At 35.0% G+C, this 14,680-nt stretch overlaps 3 protein-coding genes across 3 annotated transcripts; 2 read left to right on the forward strand and 1 right to left on the reverse strand.

The window, feature by feature from the left end:
- Positions 1-6,150: 6,150 nt before the first annotated feature.
- Positions 6,151-7,997, forward strand: LOC105790541 (40S ribosomal protein S27-2). The gene is made up of 5 exons (XM_012618193.2): positions 6,151-6,285; positions 6,422-6,523; positions 6,614-6,642; positions 7,226-7,389; positions 7,645-7,997. Exons 1-4 carry the CDS (start codon positions 6,283-6,285, stop codon positions 7,350-7,352), a joined length of 261 nt encoding a protein of 86 aa, XP_012473647.1. The 5' UTR covers positions 6,151-6,282; the 3' UTR covers positions 7,353-7,389; positions 7,645-7,997.
- Positions 7,998-8,715: 718 nt separating this feature from the next.
- Positions 8,716-12,494, forward strand: LOC105790539 (oxygen-dependent coproporphyrinogen-III oxidase, chloroplastic). Its single transcript, XM_012618192.2, is given in 9 exon segments — positions 8,716-9,000; positions 9,002-9,440; positions 9,535-9,610; positions 10,087-10,181; positions 10,679-10,762; positions 11,492-11,579; positions 11,684-11,808; positions 11,905-12,003; positions 12,136-12,494. Coding segments are annotated over 9 exon segments (1,191 nt in total). The 5' UTR covers positions 8,716-8,884; the 3' UTR covers positions 12,205-12,494.
- Positions 12,495-12,630: 136 nt separating this feature from the next.
- On the reverse strand, positions 12,631-14,480 carry LOC105790537 (uncharacterized). The gene has a single exon (XM_012618190.2). The coding sequence runs from the start codon at positions 14,478-14,480 to the stop codon at positions 12,813-12,815; it is 1,668 nt and encodes a 555-aa protein (XP_012473644.1). The 3' UTR covers positions 12,631-12,812.
- Positions 14,481-14,680: the final 200 nt, after the last annotated feature.

The raw sequence follows: 14,680 nt of genomic DNA on the forward strand, positions 1-14,680 counted from the left end.
TTGTGTGAGCAGCACCGTGTAGCTACGTCCTAACTGACAGCTTGTGTGAACAGACCCATATATGGCTCGAAAGAGAGCATTGATATATGATATGTGATAGTAGTGGCTTCAACCACATGTTGGAACTTAGTGTGCGAGATTTCTATGTATTCGATATTATTCTAGTGGTTCAACGGGAAATGTTATGTTACGAGACAATATAAGTTCGATGCAAACTAATACAGGTATATACATGAAATACATGGAAATGATGGACATGATATATTGATATATTGAAATGGATGATATATGTATATGATGAAACAGTACGATAATGATATGTATCATGACATGTACATATATTAATATTTTTGATGTGTTGATACATGGTAATTATGTAAGTTGAGACGAGTAATAAACTCAAATGTGACATGTTGAGAAAATAAGGTTACCAAAGTTGAATTTATATGAAATGTGTTCAAGTATGATAACATGTGTTATTGTTTGATGCTTAGACAAGTGCCAAGTTGTTGGTTGAATGGTATTCTATTTTACTTATAAGTTGCATTAGAATGGTAAGTGCTCAAATGAAAATATACTTGTACTCATGAAAAAGTGGTAAGGTTTAAATTATGAAATTTCTTATGAAATGACTTATCATGTGATTAATTCGAAAAGGGCTATGTTTAAATGCACTAACTTGTGGCTATGGTTGATGATATGCTTGTGTCTTGTGTATTATACATATGAAATGAGTGATGAAAAAAGGAATGATGAGTTGAATTGATGATGTTATTTAGGCTAAAGAAAGTAAATGTAATGGAAAGTAATGACATGCAAACGAAAGGAAGAAAATTGAAAGAGATTTAAAGTCTTTATAAAATCCTACTTTGTTAGGGATGATAGGTATAAGTGATGCTGTGGAATTATTTAATTTGTGAGTTGTTGAATTTGGTTTCATGAATCGTATGGTATCGGTATATGATTATTCTTGATATGTATAAATTCATGTTGGAAATAGATTGATCTGACTAAAGTTTATACGAGCTTACTAAGCCTTCATTGCTTACGTAGTTTTTTTTTTTTACTTTTCAAACTATCGGAAGCTCAATCGGGTTGGAAGCTCGTCGGAGATTTATCACACTATCCAGCGATTATATTGGTAGATTTTGATGTCTTGGTTAAGGTTATAATGACATATATAGATATTTTGACTAATGTTGACATATGTGTTTTGGTTGTTGATTTGGTCGTTTGGCTTGGCTTGACTTATGGCATTTTGGTAGTGTAATGAATTTAGTTTTGGCATGTAAATATTAGCCTTAAAATGGTGAATGTTTGGTTTGCTATGTTTGAATGATGAAAGATGAAATGAAAGTCTAAATATACATATTTTAAAAGTCTTGTGGCATATGTAAATGTAGTGAATTGGTACTTTGTTATGAATGACTTATATGACTATTGATGCTAGTGGTTGAATGGTATACTTAGTACCATTTGGTATGTTTGGTAAGTAAATTCAATGGTATGTAATGATGCAAACTTAGTTAGAAGTTAATTAATTATTTTGGCCAAATTGAGTACATGGTTATACATGTTTTAATGTGGCCATTTGAGGTGCCTTTGGGCATATTGGTTGAATGTTATTATACCATATGTGTTTGACTTGATTATGCATGATTTTGGTGCCTTTTTGAGGGCTTATGTTTATGTGCAAAAAGGATTACAGGTTAATGTTGAAAAGGGTGAGAAAAATGGCTTGTAAAATGATTTATTTTCGTCCACACGGGTAGAGACACGGGCGTGTGTCTCAGTCATGTGTGACACACGACCAGGTAGCACGGCCGTGTGTCCCCTGTAGTTTTCAAAGGGTTGCAAGTCAGGTTTTACACGACCTAGCACACGGGCATGTGGCTTGGCCGTGTGACCCAAGTCAGTGAGTTACATGGGCACAGACACGGGCTGAGACATGACCGTGTGTCCCTATTTTGAATGCCCACACGGCTTAAGACACGGACGTGTCTCTTGGCCGTGTGAGTCACATGGTCTGGCCACACAGCCATTTGACCCCTGCAATTTGTAAATTTTTGTCTTTTCCTTGAAATTTCTATATGTTTCTGATTTAGTCCTGATTTGTTTCTAATGTGTTTTTAGGGCCACGAAGGCTCGTATAAGGGACCATATGTATGCTATTGATTGGTTTTGCTGTGATTGATGATATGAATTAAATGTTTTAAAATTTTTGATAGTTCTAAAATGTAAACTCCAGTAATGTTCTGTAATCCTATTCCGACAACGGATACGGGTTAGGAGTGTTACAAATATACTAAAACATGATTAAAAATAACATTAATAACATTACAATAAAAGAAAATTCTAATATCAATAAACTTCAATATTTTGATATTGACAAATCGAATAAAGAAAATAAGCTTTTTTTAATTAAATTCAAAATCGCGTAATTAATTTAATTTGCACAATATGGAAATTCAAATAAATTCAAGTTTTGTTTTTTCTTTTCTTTCAATTTAGACCCCATACTAAAGTTTAGACTCATAACCAGATACACGAATCTGCCATCCTGAGTTGTTTGGCAACGATGGCTATCAGAATAGCCCACAACCCTATGGGAATTGGGACTGCCCATGACCCTTTGGGAATTGGGGCTAACAATAATAACAACTAGCCGACTTGACTCTTTCTCCCTCGACCCTCTGGGAATTGGGGAGATTTAAATTCTCTAACATAAAAACTCTATGGCATGCTAACTATATCTGATTTAGTCTAACTTAGTGAAACGGGGTAAAAACCAAATTTCATGATCCATTTCAATTCTATTTTCATATAATTCTCATTTCAATTCTGTTTCATATTCAAATCACATATCGCCTAATGTAAAATAGGCTTCCAATTTGAAACATATTAAATATTTTCTTGCTTAATCACCTAAAATCATAATACTCAAATCCAAATCATAACCATGAATTCGCTAATTTAGTCCTATGAAAACATAGTATTCATCTCAAACATAATTTTATAAATATTAACTAAATTATTCAAGCTCATCCAAAGCTCATAAAAATAAAATAAAATAAAATAAAATAAATATAACTAGTGTTAAATTAAATATTTTAAAGCTTTATGTAATGAAAATAAGATATTAGCACAAACCGAAGTTTTAATCGCTCTACTCCTTTTCTTCGTCTTTCTTCTTCAAGATGTTCGCTTCATTTTTAGCTACAATAGGAGCAATTCAATACGAAACAACATTATTTATCCATTCTAAAACTAAAACTAATAAAAACAAACTTAAAATGCATGATTATTCATATTGATAACTTAACTTTTCTAGTTCGAAATTCACATATCTTTCGACTCGATTATCCGTTTTTAATTCTGTCTTCACCAGAGTACTCACTGCTTCACAAGTTATCATTTAGCATCAATATTACACAAAGTGACCAATGTTCTCTACTTCCCCTTTAACATGGCCAAATATACCAAATAAACTTTTCTTCCATTTTTGTTTCTTTTTTACACTTCTAACAAGCTAGAATTCATCTTCTAATAATTTCCTATCCAAAAATATACCTATTTCACTTAAGTTTTCTAAGCTTCCATCAATGTCCTTTAATGACGATTTCTAAAATACTTGATAAAATCAAAACTATTGGTATATATATGTAAAGTAAGCTTCAAAGATTCAAAATCTATAAAAAATTTTGAAGAAAAATCATACCTTAAGCTTAAAATTGAAGGAAAATGATTAAAGCTTTTTTTTCCCCAAACTTTGGTGATATACATATATATTATAATATTTAATAAATTACTATTATTTTAAATAAAATGTTAAATAATAATTATTTAATGAAAATATGATTTAAAGTCATCATGAAACTTTTGATTTTTTAAGTAATAGTAAAATTGCCATTAAGTCCTTTTCATCAAAATTAAATAGGATACTTACACTTTAGTCTCTATACTTTTCTAACTTATTCAATTTAATCCACGAACTCGATCTTTGAATTTTAACTTAACCACGTAGTCCTACTAATAATCCTCTGTGTTTTCATGTCTAACAATTTTCTCTAAAAACGATCACAATTTCTTATACTACTATTTATTTATAGATTACTTATTCAAAGACTTCTACCATAAATATTCTTTTTTTTTAAGTGGGGATGTTACAAGAAGTCCCTTCCTTGTAACTCAATGTCATCATTCTCTTAAGCATGAACAACTTGTTATTGTCGGACTTTCAAACATACAAGTTTTCAAGCTTGTTCTATAATGTGCATTTATGTGTCTTTTGATCAATATGGTTATAGACATTCTCTTCAACAAATTACTAAATAAAACCACACACCTGCTGATGCTCAAATTCCCACTCCTCATTAGTTTTCGACTTAGGTTTTTTAGTAGCAAAAATGGGAAGGTGCAAAGCTTTCACAAACAAAAGATCTTTCATCTTGTTTTGCCAAAGTTAATAATTTCTGTCATTCAAAATAACCATCTTACTAGTGCTAATTTCCATGATTACCGAACACAAGAACCTAGCTCTAATATCAGTTTGTTGGGATGAAACAATGCGGAAGCGCAATTGATATTCTTTCGCTCTAGAAAAATTAATTTGATAATTATGGCAAATCCAATAACACAGTATATCAACAATCAATACAAATCAACCACAATATCACAAGAAAAAAATAATAAATCGAGACACATTTTTACATGGAAAACCCCTGTAAAGCAATGGGTAAAAACCACAGGACTTTGAAAATCCACAAAAAATTCCACTATAATCAAAGTCTTGCTACAATATCACAATCAAGTCAAATAAAGAGTATACAACTCAAATAAGGCTATCAATAAATAATCTCAAGCAAACTTTAAGAGAGAAGTTGAGAATATCACAAAAAATAGGTTGACTTTGAAAGTCGAAAATCTGAAGCTATAGTATTCGAAACAAAAATCAAACCTTACACTTTACAAATATTTGAGTCTACTAGCTACCGTAAAAGAATAACTCTAATGGACACCAAGTGAACCTCCAATCAAAAAAAAATACGAAAGTTGGTCTTTGGAAAAGAAACTAATTTTCTCTTCCACTTTTCTTTCTTTTTCATTCACTCATGGCACAAACTTTTCACCATAAAAAAAGTTACTGTCACCACACTTGTATATACACGTAAGGCAAACAAATAGATGGGCTCCCACTGCCCAACAGTTATACATTGGCTGCTTCTGCTGCCTTATAAAAATAACATTGTTAGCTTATTGGGGTAACTTGTATGCCGTTTGCCAATTTTGAATACCACACTAAACAAAAAAAAAGTTAGAGACCAAATGAAAGAAAAGTGTCAAATTTGTGATGATTTCCTTTATCATCATTCAACGACTATCAGGAACTAAAGTCCTCACATTCAACTTGATGTTGTACTGTCGCCACAAAAGGTGGCTTTGGTGTAACATCTTCCTCCTCCTCTAGTAAGGAATGTGTCGATGGGAAGCCCTTGCTAATATGGTCATATTTACCACATGTAAAGCAAATACTTGGAAGACATTCACATTCAACACATTGAACCTCATTTTTAGTTTTAATATTTGAAAATAATAGTAGGTGTAGATAAACACAAACGACCATCCTTACAAACCTACCTCTTATTCCATTATTTGCATTACAATCAATCTTAATAACTTGACCTATAATGCTCCTAATGATTCTAAGAAACTCTTCTTGTACATTACACTCGACAAACTTGGTAGTCTAATCCAGACAACCACATTATGCGGATGACCCTGGATTGTAAAAAATGATGGTGTCCATGTCTGCACATTAAGTATTGTCCAAATACTACCCACGGACCATCGACCAGAAGTTTCAGATAATCATTCTCATCCTAAAATTTAACTGAACAGTAATCATTCTTCAAACCCAATAAATGTCAATTTACTCTCACCCGTTAATGCCAGTCCAAGTAAACTCCACATTGTTGATGGCATCAACAAAAAATACCATGTGTTGTGTAGCAATTGAATACCTAATTATTTTAACGTTGTTACAAAAATTGGACGGAACCTTGTGACAGAGTGTAACTTTAGGTACCAAAGTAAACTTAAAAAAAGGTTAAATACCAAAGTGGAAAATGAAAAATAACTTGAGGGCTAAATCGTGAATAAAAATTAAATTAAAAGGGCCAACAAACAAAACCCTAAAATCCAAACTTAGAGATCCTTCTCTTCAAGCTTGTTTTCAATTCAAAGGCCAAAAAGCCGCACGCGAAACCCTCTTCCACTGCAACCATGGTAAATTTCTAATCGTCGTTTCCTCTTTCATGCTTTATGCCCGATATTTACAGTTTCATTCTTTTTCAGGCTCTTTTTGTAATCTTGTTCATTTAGTAAAATCTGAATCGTGCCGTTGTGTTCTGTCCGGTTTTAGGTTCTGCAAAACGACATTGATTTGTTGAATCCGCCAGCTGAGCTCGAGAAAAAGAAGCACAAGCTCAAGCGTCTCGTTCAATCCCCCAATTCATTCTTCATGGTAGTTAACCTACCTTTCATTGCTTTCGTATTCTGATTTGTTGTATATGTTGGATTAATTTGCTTCTTTTTTTTTTGCTGAATCTCAAAGGATGTGAAATGCCAAGGCTGCTTCAACATGTAAGTTCACATTTGATTTTAGAATTTCGATTTTTTTTAAAACTCATGATAATGAATTAGGTTTGTTTTACAACTTGTGAATTATCATTCTTAGTAAAAGATTAATAATGTTAAGTTATTTAATAAAATTAAATTTTTTTATAATTATAATTATTATGGTTATGCATAATTGAAAAATCGGAATTAAAGGGGTCTTTTGGATCAATTGAATCGGGAATCGGAGTCAAGTTTGGTTCAATATATCTTTGATTGCAAATTTAGAGAACTGATGAAAAAAATTGTTTGAACCATGAAAAATACTAGATATAAGCTTTTGAGATTTGAACCTTTTACCATTTGATTTATATTAAAATCCATATTGTTTAGCTAAATGTATATTTATATATATCAAGTTCAATTAGCCTCACTGGTTGAATCAATGATTTTGAATTCTCACCGGTTTGATTTCTGATTTGGTGTTTTTACAAATTACAATGGTTGCAATGACATCCTTCAAAGTGAAGTGTATTGAATTGAAATTTGTGCAGGGTGTTTCGGATTCTTATTCTTATGGGTTATGCTTGTGTGTTTTGTTGTTTGGCAGAACGACAGTATTTAGCCATTCTCAAACAGTGGTGGTGTGCGGTAATTGCCAGACTGTTCTATGCCAGCCAACTGGTGGTCGAGCTAGACTCACCGAAGGTTGCTCTTTCAGGAAAAAGGGTGACTAATTCTCGCAGTCTGAGGTTGGAAGACGAGTTTTGATTTGTATGTTTCTTCCCTTCTCTTGATGTGTTAAATTGGTCTTCAATTAAGTAGCAATGTCAATGATTTAGAAATGACCATATTGGTTTTTAATGGATGCATTGAGTTCTACATTTGGTCGATTCTCTTTACTGGTTTTAGGTAGAAATTTCCATCTTTTCTTTCAAGCATTCGTATCTAACCAGAACTCTAGATCCCAAATCCTAAACTTATCGAAAGTTAGAGATTAGTGAAGAACATTTTGTATTTTCGGTGCAGGTGAATCTTCGACAATGTGATGTTAATTGGAGCAATGTTTCTTAGTTTGAAAATGCCATCTTGCAAAGGTTAACCTGCAAAGAAGTTACATCTAGAGGCGATGACTGTTAAATGAGGTTTTAGTGAGTTATCATTTCCTTGAGAATCAAGTAATCTATTTCGAAACTTTTAACCGTAATAGTGTTCGCTGTTAGCACAATTTTAGCACTCTACTTGGTGTTTTAGACGCATCGAATGATGCATTTTTTTTCCCTCTGTTGTGTTGCTGTTTGTTATTTTTTATATTGTGAGGCTTTGGTCGAATTAAACAGATACTTGGTGACACACATCGGAAGGTAGTGCTATTCATCTGAGTCATTTCTCCGAAAATTATTTAAATTTATTATAAACTCAAATCGGTTTTTTTCTTAAAAAAAAGAAGAAGAAAACTATACCATAGCCTCATCAAAGGAGAGATTGGCTTTTATTTGCTTAACTCGTAGTTAATTTAGTAAAATTTGAATATGATATAATGTGCAACACATTTAAAAGAAATTGGAAAAAAATAAAGATGAGAGAATCTATAAAATCAATCATTGTGGTATTAGGGTTTGAGTTATTTATTGAAGAAAAAAATGCTTTGTATTGATTAAAAAAGTCAATTTTAGTATTATATCCAAGTTATGAATTTTGAAGGAAATACTATTATAAATAGAAGACACAACTAACTTATGTTCAAATGCCATTTAATTTAAAACAAATTAGAGATGCATTATTTTAATTAAATTGTTCCAATTAATTTGATGATACCAATAAATCATCGTCAAAAGTTGTAAGTTTTAGATTTTAGGAATAGTACATTGACTTGATTGCAAAGAATGATAGTTTTCAAAGAAAATAAAGTGAACACAACAGTGTGGATTGTTGAAGAAGTTATTACCATCAATTAACACGAAAAGCGAAGATTTGATTTAGATAATTTAAGAAAAGGAGAATAAGTTTTGAATGATAGTTACTAAATCAATTAATCAAAAGTATATGATTTTTTTTGCAAGTATAAGTTAAAATTGAGTTGGGGATGATGTTGTAGAGGTAAAAACCAAGGAATGGAGTGAGAGTAGTGGGGTGATCGACGATCCTTACCTTATCACACCTATTTTCTCTCTCCCCAATCCTTTCGTCATCTTCCTTGCGCTATAAATCAAAGCAAAACACTATTATAGGAGCTCAAAATCTCAATTTGTCTCCATTTTTATTTGCAATGCCACCACCAACAGCTACCCTCTCTGTTCCTTCATCTTCTTCTCCATCTCTCTTCCCCCTTTCTTCCTTCTCTTCCTCCAATAATCCCCATGTCAGCAGCTTCTGCCCCGCCCCCCACTCTCCCCAAATTCCCTTCCCTCTCCAAGCCCAAAACCCCTCTTCGCAACCTCCCCCCTCTCTCCGCCGTTTCCATCGAGAAAGAAACCCTCATCTCCGAGCGCCCCCACACTTTTCTCCGTGAAGCCGACGGAGGAGATGACGGTTCCGTCAGGTCTCGCTTCCAGCGCATGATATTGGAGGCCCAGGAAAGCGTGTGCGCTGCCCTCGAGGCTGTTGACGGAGCTGGCAAGTTCAAGGAAGACGCTTGGACGAGGCCTGGTGGCGGTGGGGGTATTAGTAGGGTGTTGCAAGACGGTGCTGTTTTTGAAAAGGCTGGTGTTAATATCTCCGTTGTTTATGGTGTTATGCCTCCTGAAGCTTATCGAGCTGCCAAGGCTGCTGCCGATGATCAGAAGCCCGGTCCCGTTCCTTTTTTCGCAGCAGGAATCAGCTCGGTAATTCACTGTTTCCCATTTTATTTTCTTGATTTTTGGTCAATTCCATTGAAAGATCCAAATGTGATAATACTGTATTTCGGTGTTTTTTCAGGTTTTGCATCCAAAGAACCCGTTTGCTCCTACATTGCATTTTAATTATAGATATTTCGAAACTGATGCTCCTAAAGGTACTTAATTTATCCATTATTATTTGCTGTTGCTGCTGCTGCTGCTGCTGCTGCTGCTGCTGAAATGGTAGTTTAGAAGGATATGAATGCATTTCTTTTCATTGGCAATTCAGTAGCAATGAATATATGCTTTATAGTTTGCTTTCTTACCTGTTCTTCACAAACAAAAAGAGGGATAGTTTGTTGATGAAATTATTAAATTTGCGTTACTTACCTCAGTTGCTTTCACTGTACATTGTCATTGTGCATAGCATTAGTCTTTTTCGTGCATTCGGACTCTTCATTTTTATTGAAGTATTCGTGTTCAACACCCATGCCCAAGACTTATTCAGACATGGGTCCAAAGACCCTCCAAATACAAGCAAATATTTGAAAGAATCGAACATGCTTGTGTTAAAGACATATCTGAGTCTGACACTCACATTAGAGTCCAAGTAACATGGGTTTATTTTGCGACTCGTCTTTGAAATGTGCAGATACTCCTGGAGCACCTAGGCAATGGTGGTTTGGTGGTGGAACTGATTTGACTCCAGCTTACATCTTTGAGGAGGATGTCAAGCACTTCCATTCAGTAAGTTGGATTTTTCTTTCTTTCTTATGCCCTTTTTCTTCTTTAATTCTACCCCCAGTAAAGCTTGAAATATCTGCATTTAACAGGATTGAGAGACCAAGGAGGTTCACAAGTTAAATTAGTTCAAATATTGGTGGTTTCCATTTGATAAAGTAAAATTTCAAGAAATTCAAATATTTGAATAGACCTTTTTATTTGAACATCTTACTAAATATTGTTTACAGATTTACTGGAAAGCACATGGATGAAATCCTTTAAAGTGTAGTAACTTCTGTTCCTTTTTAGGTTTTAGTATAACTTGGTACGTCAATTGGAGACTAACGTTTCTACTACCATTGGATTGCACATGCCAATCTTAAAAGATAACCTGCAAAATTTTTATTCCTATTGCAGTAGATATGTATGTAGAGATCATTAATTCTAGCTTGTAAAATATTATTTGGACAATGAAATATGTTTCTGGATGTTCTTTTGCTGATGTTGGCTTTCATTTTTAGATACAAAAAAAGGCCTGTGACAAGTTTGATCCATCCTTTTATCCTCGATTCAAGAAATGGTGCGATGACTATTTTTACATTAAGGTATGGTTTTACCAGATCTTTTCAGTGTCATACATGATGTTCCATAATTTATTTTCCCCTGTTTTAGAGTTTTATAGCATTTGAATTAACAAACATAGAAAATATTGCCAGTCAATGCGTGACACTGTGATTATTGCTTTGTCATTTTTGCTCCATGATAATATTACTAATTATGTTTCATATTGGGGAAAGAGTCTTAAGAGTGTTGTGTCAGAAACAGTGTAATGGTTATCACTATTGTCAAGGCATGCACCAAGGTGGTAGGGTGCAGTGCAAACCAACTGAAGCACCTTCCATCAATTGGGTGAGATCACCCGAGATTAGGCACACTCCTTTTGCACTAAGCATGTTTTTATTTTTAAGGTGAATGGTGCACAACAAGCTTACCTTGACTTATATGCCTCTTTGGATTCCTTAGTTTGTAATCTTTTATTACCTATATATTTAATATGTGCTATATTGGGAAGAATAAAAAATGGGGGTATTATACTTAATGCACAACGTTTTTTTTTCTTTTTGGTGAAATTGAAATGATTTGGGTAACTATGAAACAGTCATCTACATTAAAGATAACATCAGTAGCTTGTTTGGTGATCATAAATGTTCTAAAGGCTTTCTTTATATATAATTATTTCCTCTTGTTGACCATTCTCATAATTTCACCTTTTCCTCCATTTAATTATGAATTTAATTATTAAACTCTATGTTTACTTTTAATGCTATATGCAGCATCGAGGTGAAAGACGAGGGCTCGGGGGAATATTTTTTGATGATCTAAATGACTATGATCAAGAGATGCTTCTTTCATTTGCCACTGGTAATTCCTCAAGACTCAGATTAATTTTGAGTGTTCCCCGCCTAAAGGAAGCAACTCTAGTGGGTTTGTGTTTTTTAATGTACCAATTTACTATCAATTTGCAGAATGTGCGAATTCTGTGGTTCCTGCATACATACCAATCATAGAGAAAAGGAAGGATACACCATTCAATGAGAGCCAAAAAGCATGGCAACAGCTGCGAAGGGGCCGCTATGTAGAATTCAACTTGGTATTGAACTGATCAATTACTAAACTAGAGAGATTGGAAATCTTAAATTTCTCTTAAAATATGGGCTTTAAATTATATTTCATTTGTTAATGTAAGGTCTATGATCGAGGTACTACATTCGGACTGAAAACTGGAGGTCGAATTGAAAGTATTCTTGTTTCTCTCCCTTTATCTGCACGATGGGAATATGATCATGTAAGCTTCCTTCCCTTTTCAGTCCAAGTTTTAAAAAAAAATTGACATAGTTCTTTGTAAATATTCACTGTGATATATTACCAAGAAGCTGTAACTTATAATAGAGGGTCTTTTTCTTTGTATGACATACAGAAACCAGAAGAGGGAAGTGAAGAGTGGAAACTGTTAGATGCCTGCATCAATCCTAAGGAATGGATCTGATACTTCTGGTTGAGTTTCTTTCAATCCTTTCGAAAATTCCCATTGGTTCCTTTATTTTTAAGATGCTCTTCTTTTAGGGAGTGTCTTCTTGCAGTAGTAGTTGTAAGTTTTAGCTTCATGGATTTGTTGTATTAATGCAAATCACGTGAATGTAATTGGATGCCCTATAATACGCATTGCTTAGAGTTAAGAGGTCTAACAGTTGCAAATGGATTGTGTATCTGTTAACATATTTGTGTTCTATTTTGGCCTGACATCTTTGTGTTATTAACGTGAGGATCTTTTCATAAGGCTCCATCAATTTCATTAATAATTATCAATCTATCACTGTCCAACACTATATGCAGTATAATAGATCCATCAATATTAACGATGGACACATAGCAGTTAATAGCTTCATCCACAAAAGGTTGGTTGACTAGTTCGTTGTAAAAGTCAACTATGTCTTGAAATAGTCAAAAGAAAAGATGATCCAAGATAATATACCATATTTCTGAACTTTCTTTCACCTATAGAATGGCATATCCACAAAAGACTTTGATGAACAGTGAAGATTACCGAATTCAGAAAGAATTTCCCTGAACTCCCCAAACATGATGGCATGACTCTTATTGTTGTGTTGAATTTTGATCTGGCCAATCGAGGAACTTGTACCCAAGAAGTGAAGGTGGTAGATATGACAGAGTTGACGATGATGGGTTATCAGGGGGATATATATAATCCTTTCCATATCCAAGTTCCTTCATAAGCTTGGTTGGTGCATTCCTTAAATGAAGCGGCACTCCCTCGTTCTGTCCTACAGATTCCCGAACAACCTTCTGTGCAGCTCCGATGGCTCGATACACTGAGATAGACTTAGGAGCCAAAGCCAAGTAAGCAGCACATTGTGCAAGAATCACATTGCACTCTGGCATGCCCAAGAAATGACAAGCTTGATAGCAGGCAACAGCTTGGTTTAGGGCTAATGGATCAGCCAACCCAACATCCTCACTGGCAAACCTTATTAGTCTTCGTGCAATATATAGAGGCTCTTCACCTCCTTCCAGCATTCTTGCCAACCAATAGATTGCTGCATCCGCGTCGCTTCCTCGCATTGACTTGTGGAGGGCACTGATCAAATTGTAATGCTCTTCCCCTGCTTTGTCATATGCAAGATGCTTGCATTGGAGAGCTTCTTTAACATCATCCACTGTAACAACTGCTTCATCATTTTGTTCTAGTTGATTATCAGCCACTCGAGCAGCCGCCGTGGTGGCAGCGATTTCCAAAGCATTCAATGCCACACGAGCATCACCATCACAATTCATGGACAAAAAATCAATAGCATCATCCTTAACATCGACCCTCATGCCTACGCTCTGAGACAATCCCTTCTCATTATCATTAACTGATCTCTTCAAAAGAGTTTCAATATGATGGGGTTTTATAGGATTCAATGTTAGAACCCTACACCTAGACAACAATGGTGTAATCAAATGAAACGAAGGGTTCTCAGTGGTTGCCCCCATAAACACAATGCTTCCATCTTCAATCACAGGCAAGAAAGAATCCTGTTGTGATTTATTAAACCTATGAACTTCATCAACAAAAAGCAGAGTCCTCTTATTATTCTTAACCCTCATTTTCCTAGCTTCCTCAACAGCATCTCTAACATCCTTAACCCCACAAGTAACAGCAGATAAAGATACGAATCGATAAATAGACCGGTCTTGAGCCGAGTTAATAATGGATTTAGCAATGGAAGTCTTACCAGTACCAGGAGGACCCCAAAAAATAATGGAAGGGATTCTATTGCGATCAATAGCAGAATGGAGAAGAGAATTGTTACCTAGAATGTGTTCTTGACCAACAACTTCGAAAACAGTACGAGGACGCATCCGTTCCGACAAAGGTTCATGGGTTCGATCGGTTTTGCCTAGTTGAATGGTGGGTTTGGGATGTTGCAACTTTTGACGTTTGTTATGGTGCGGAGATGGGGTGGTGGAATCATCATCTGGGTCGTGTTCGGGTACAGTATGGATGCTTGGGGCGGTGGCAGTGGGTTCAGGAGATGAAGGGGAAGTGGAAAGCTTGGTGTGAAGATGGAAGAAGCGGTCGAGTTTTGGTTGAAAGGGAGGAGGAGAGGGGTTTGGGTTCTGGTTCGGGTTTGGATTGGAGGATTTGTGGGAAAGGATCCATTCGGTGGCTTTGAGGGTGGATTTGCCGCCGGTGGCCGCTAGAGCCTGTGCTGCTAATTCACTTGAGAATCCCATGCTTAAGAGCTGCTCCATCTCCATCGGAATCCGGCACAGCACTGGAACTGTAAAATAAAAGGAACCCTTTTGTCTGAGTGAAATAAATCTATTTATCTTCCATTTGTAGAATACAATAGGCACTAGCTAGGCCCCAAGTCAGCCTCCTCCCATTTCCCTATTGGCCCGAGTCTCTTTATATTTATTTGTATTTAATTGGGAGTGCAGACTGAGACAGGGCCTAA

Source organism: Gossypium raimondii, chromosome 8, assembly GCF_025698545.1.
Source record: "Gossypium raimondii isolate GPD5lz chromosome 8, ASM2569854v1, whole genome shotgun sequence".
NCBI lineage: Eukaryota > Viridiplantae > Streptophyta > Magnoliopsida > Malvales > Malvaceae > Gossypium > Gossypium raimondii.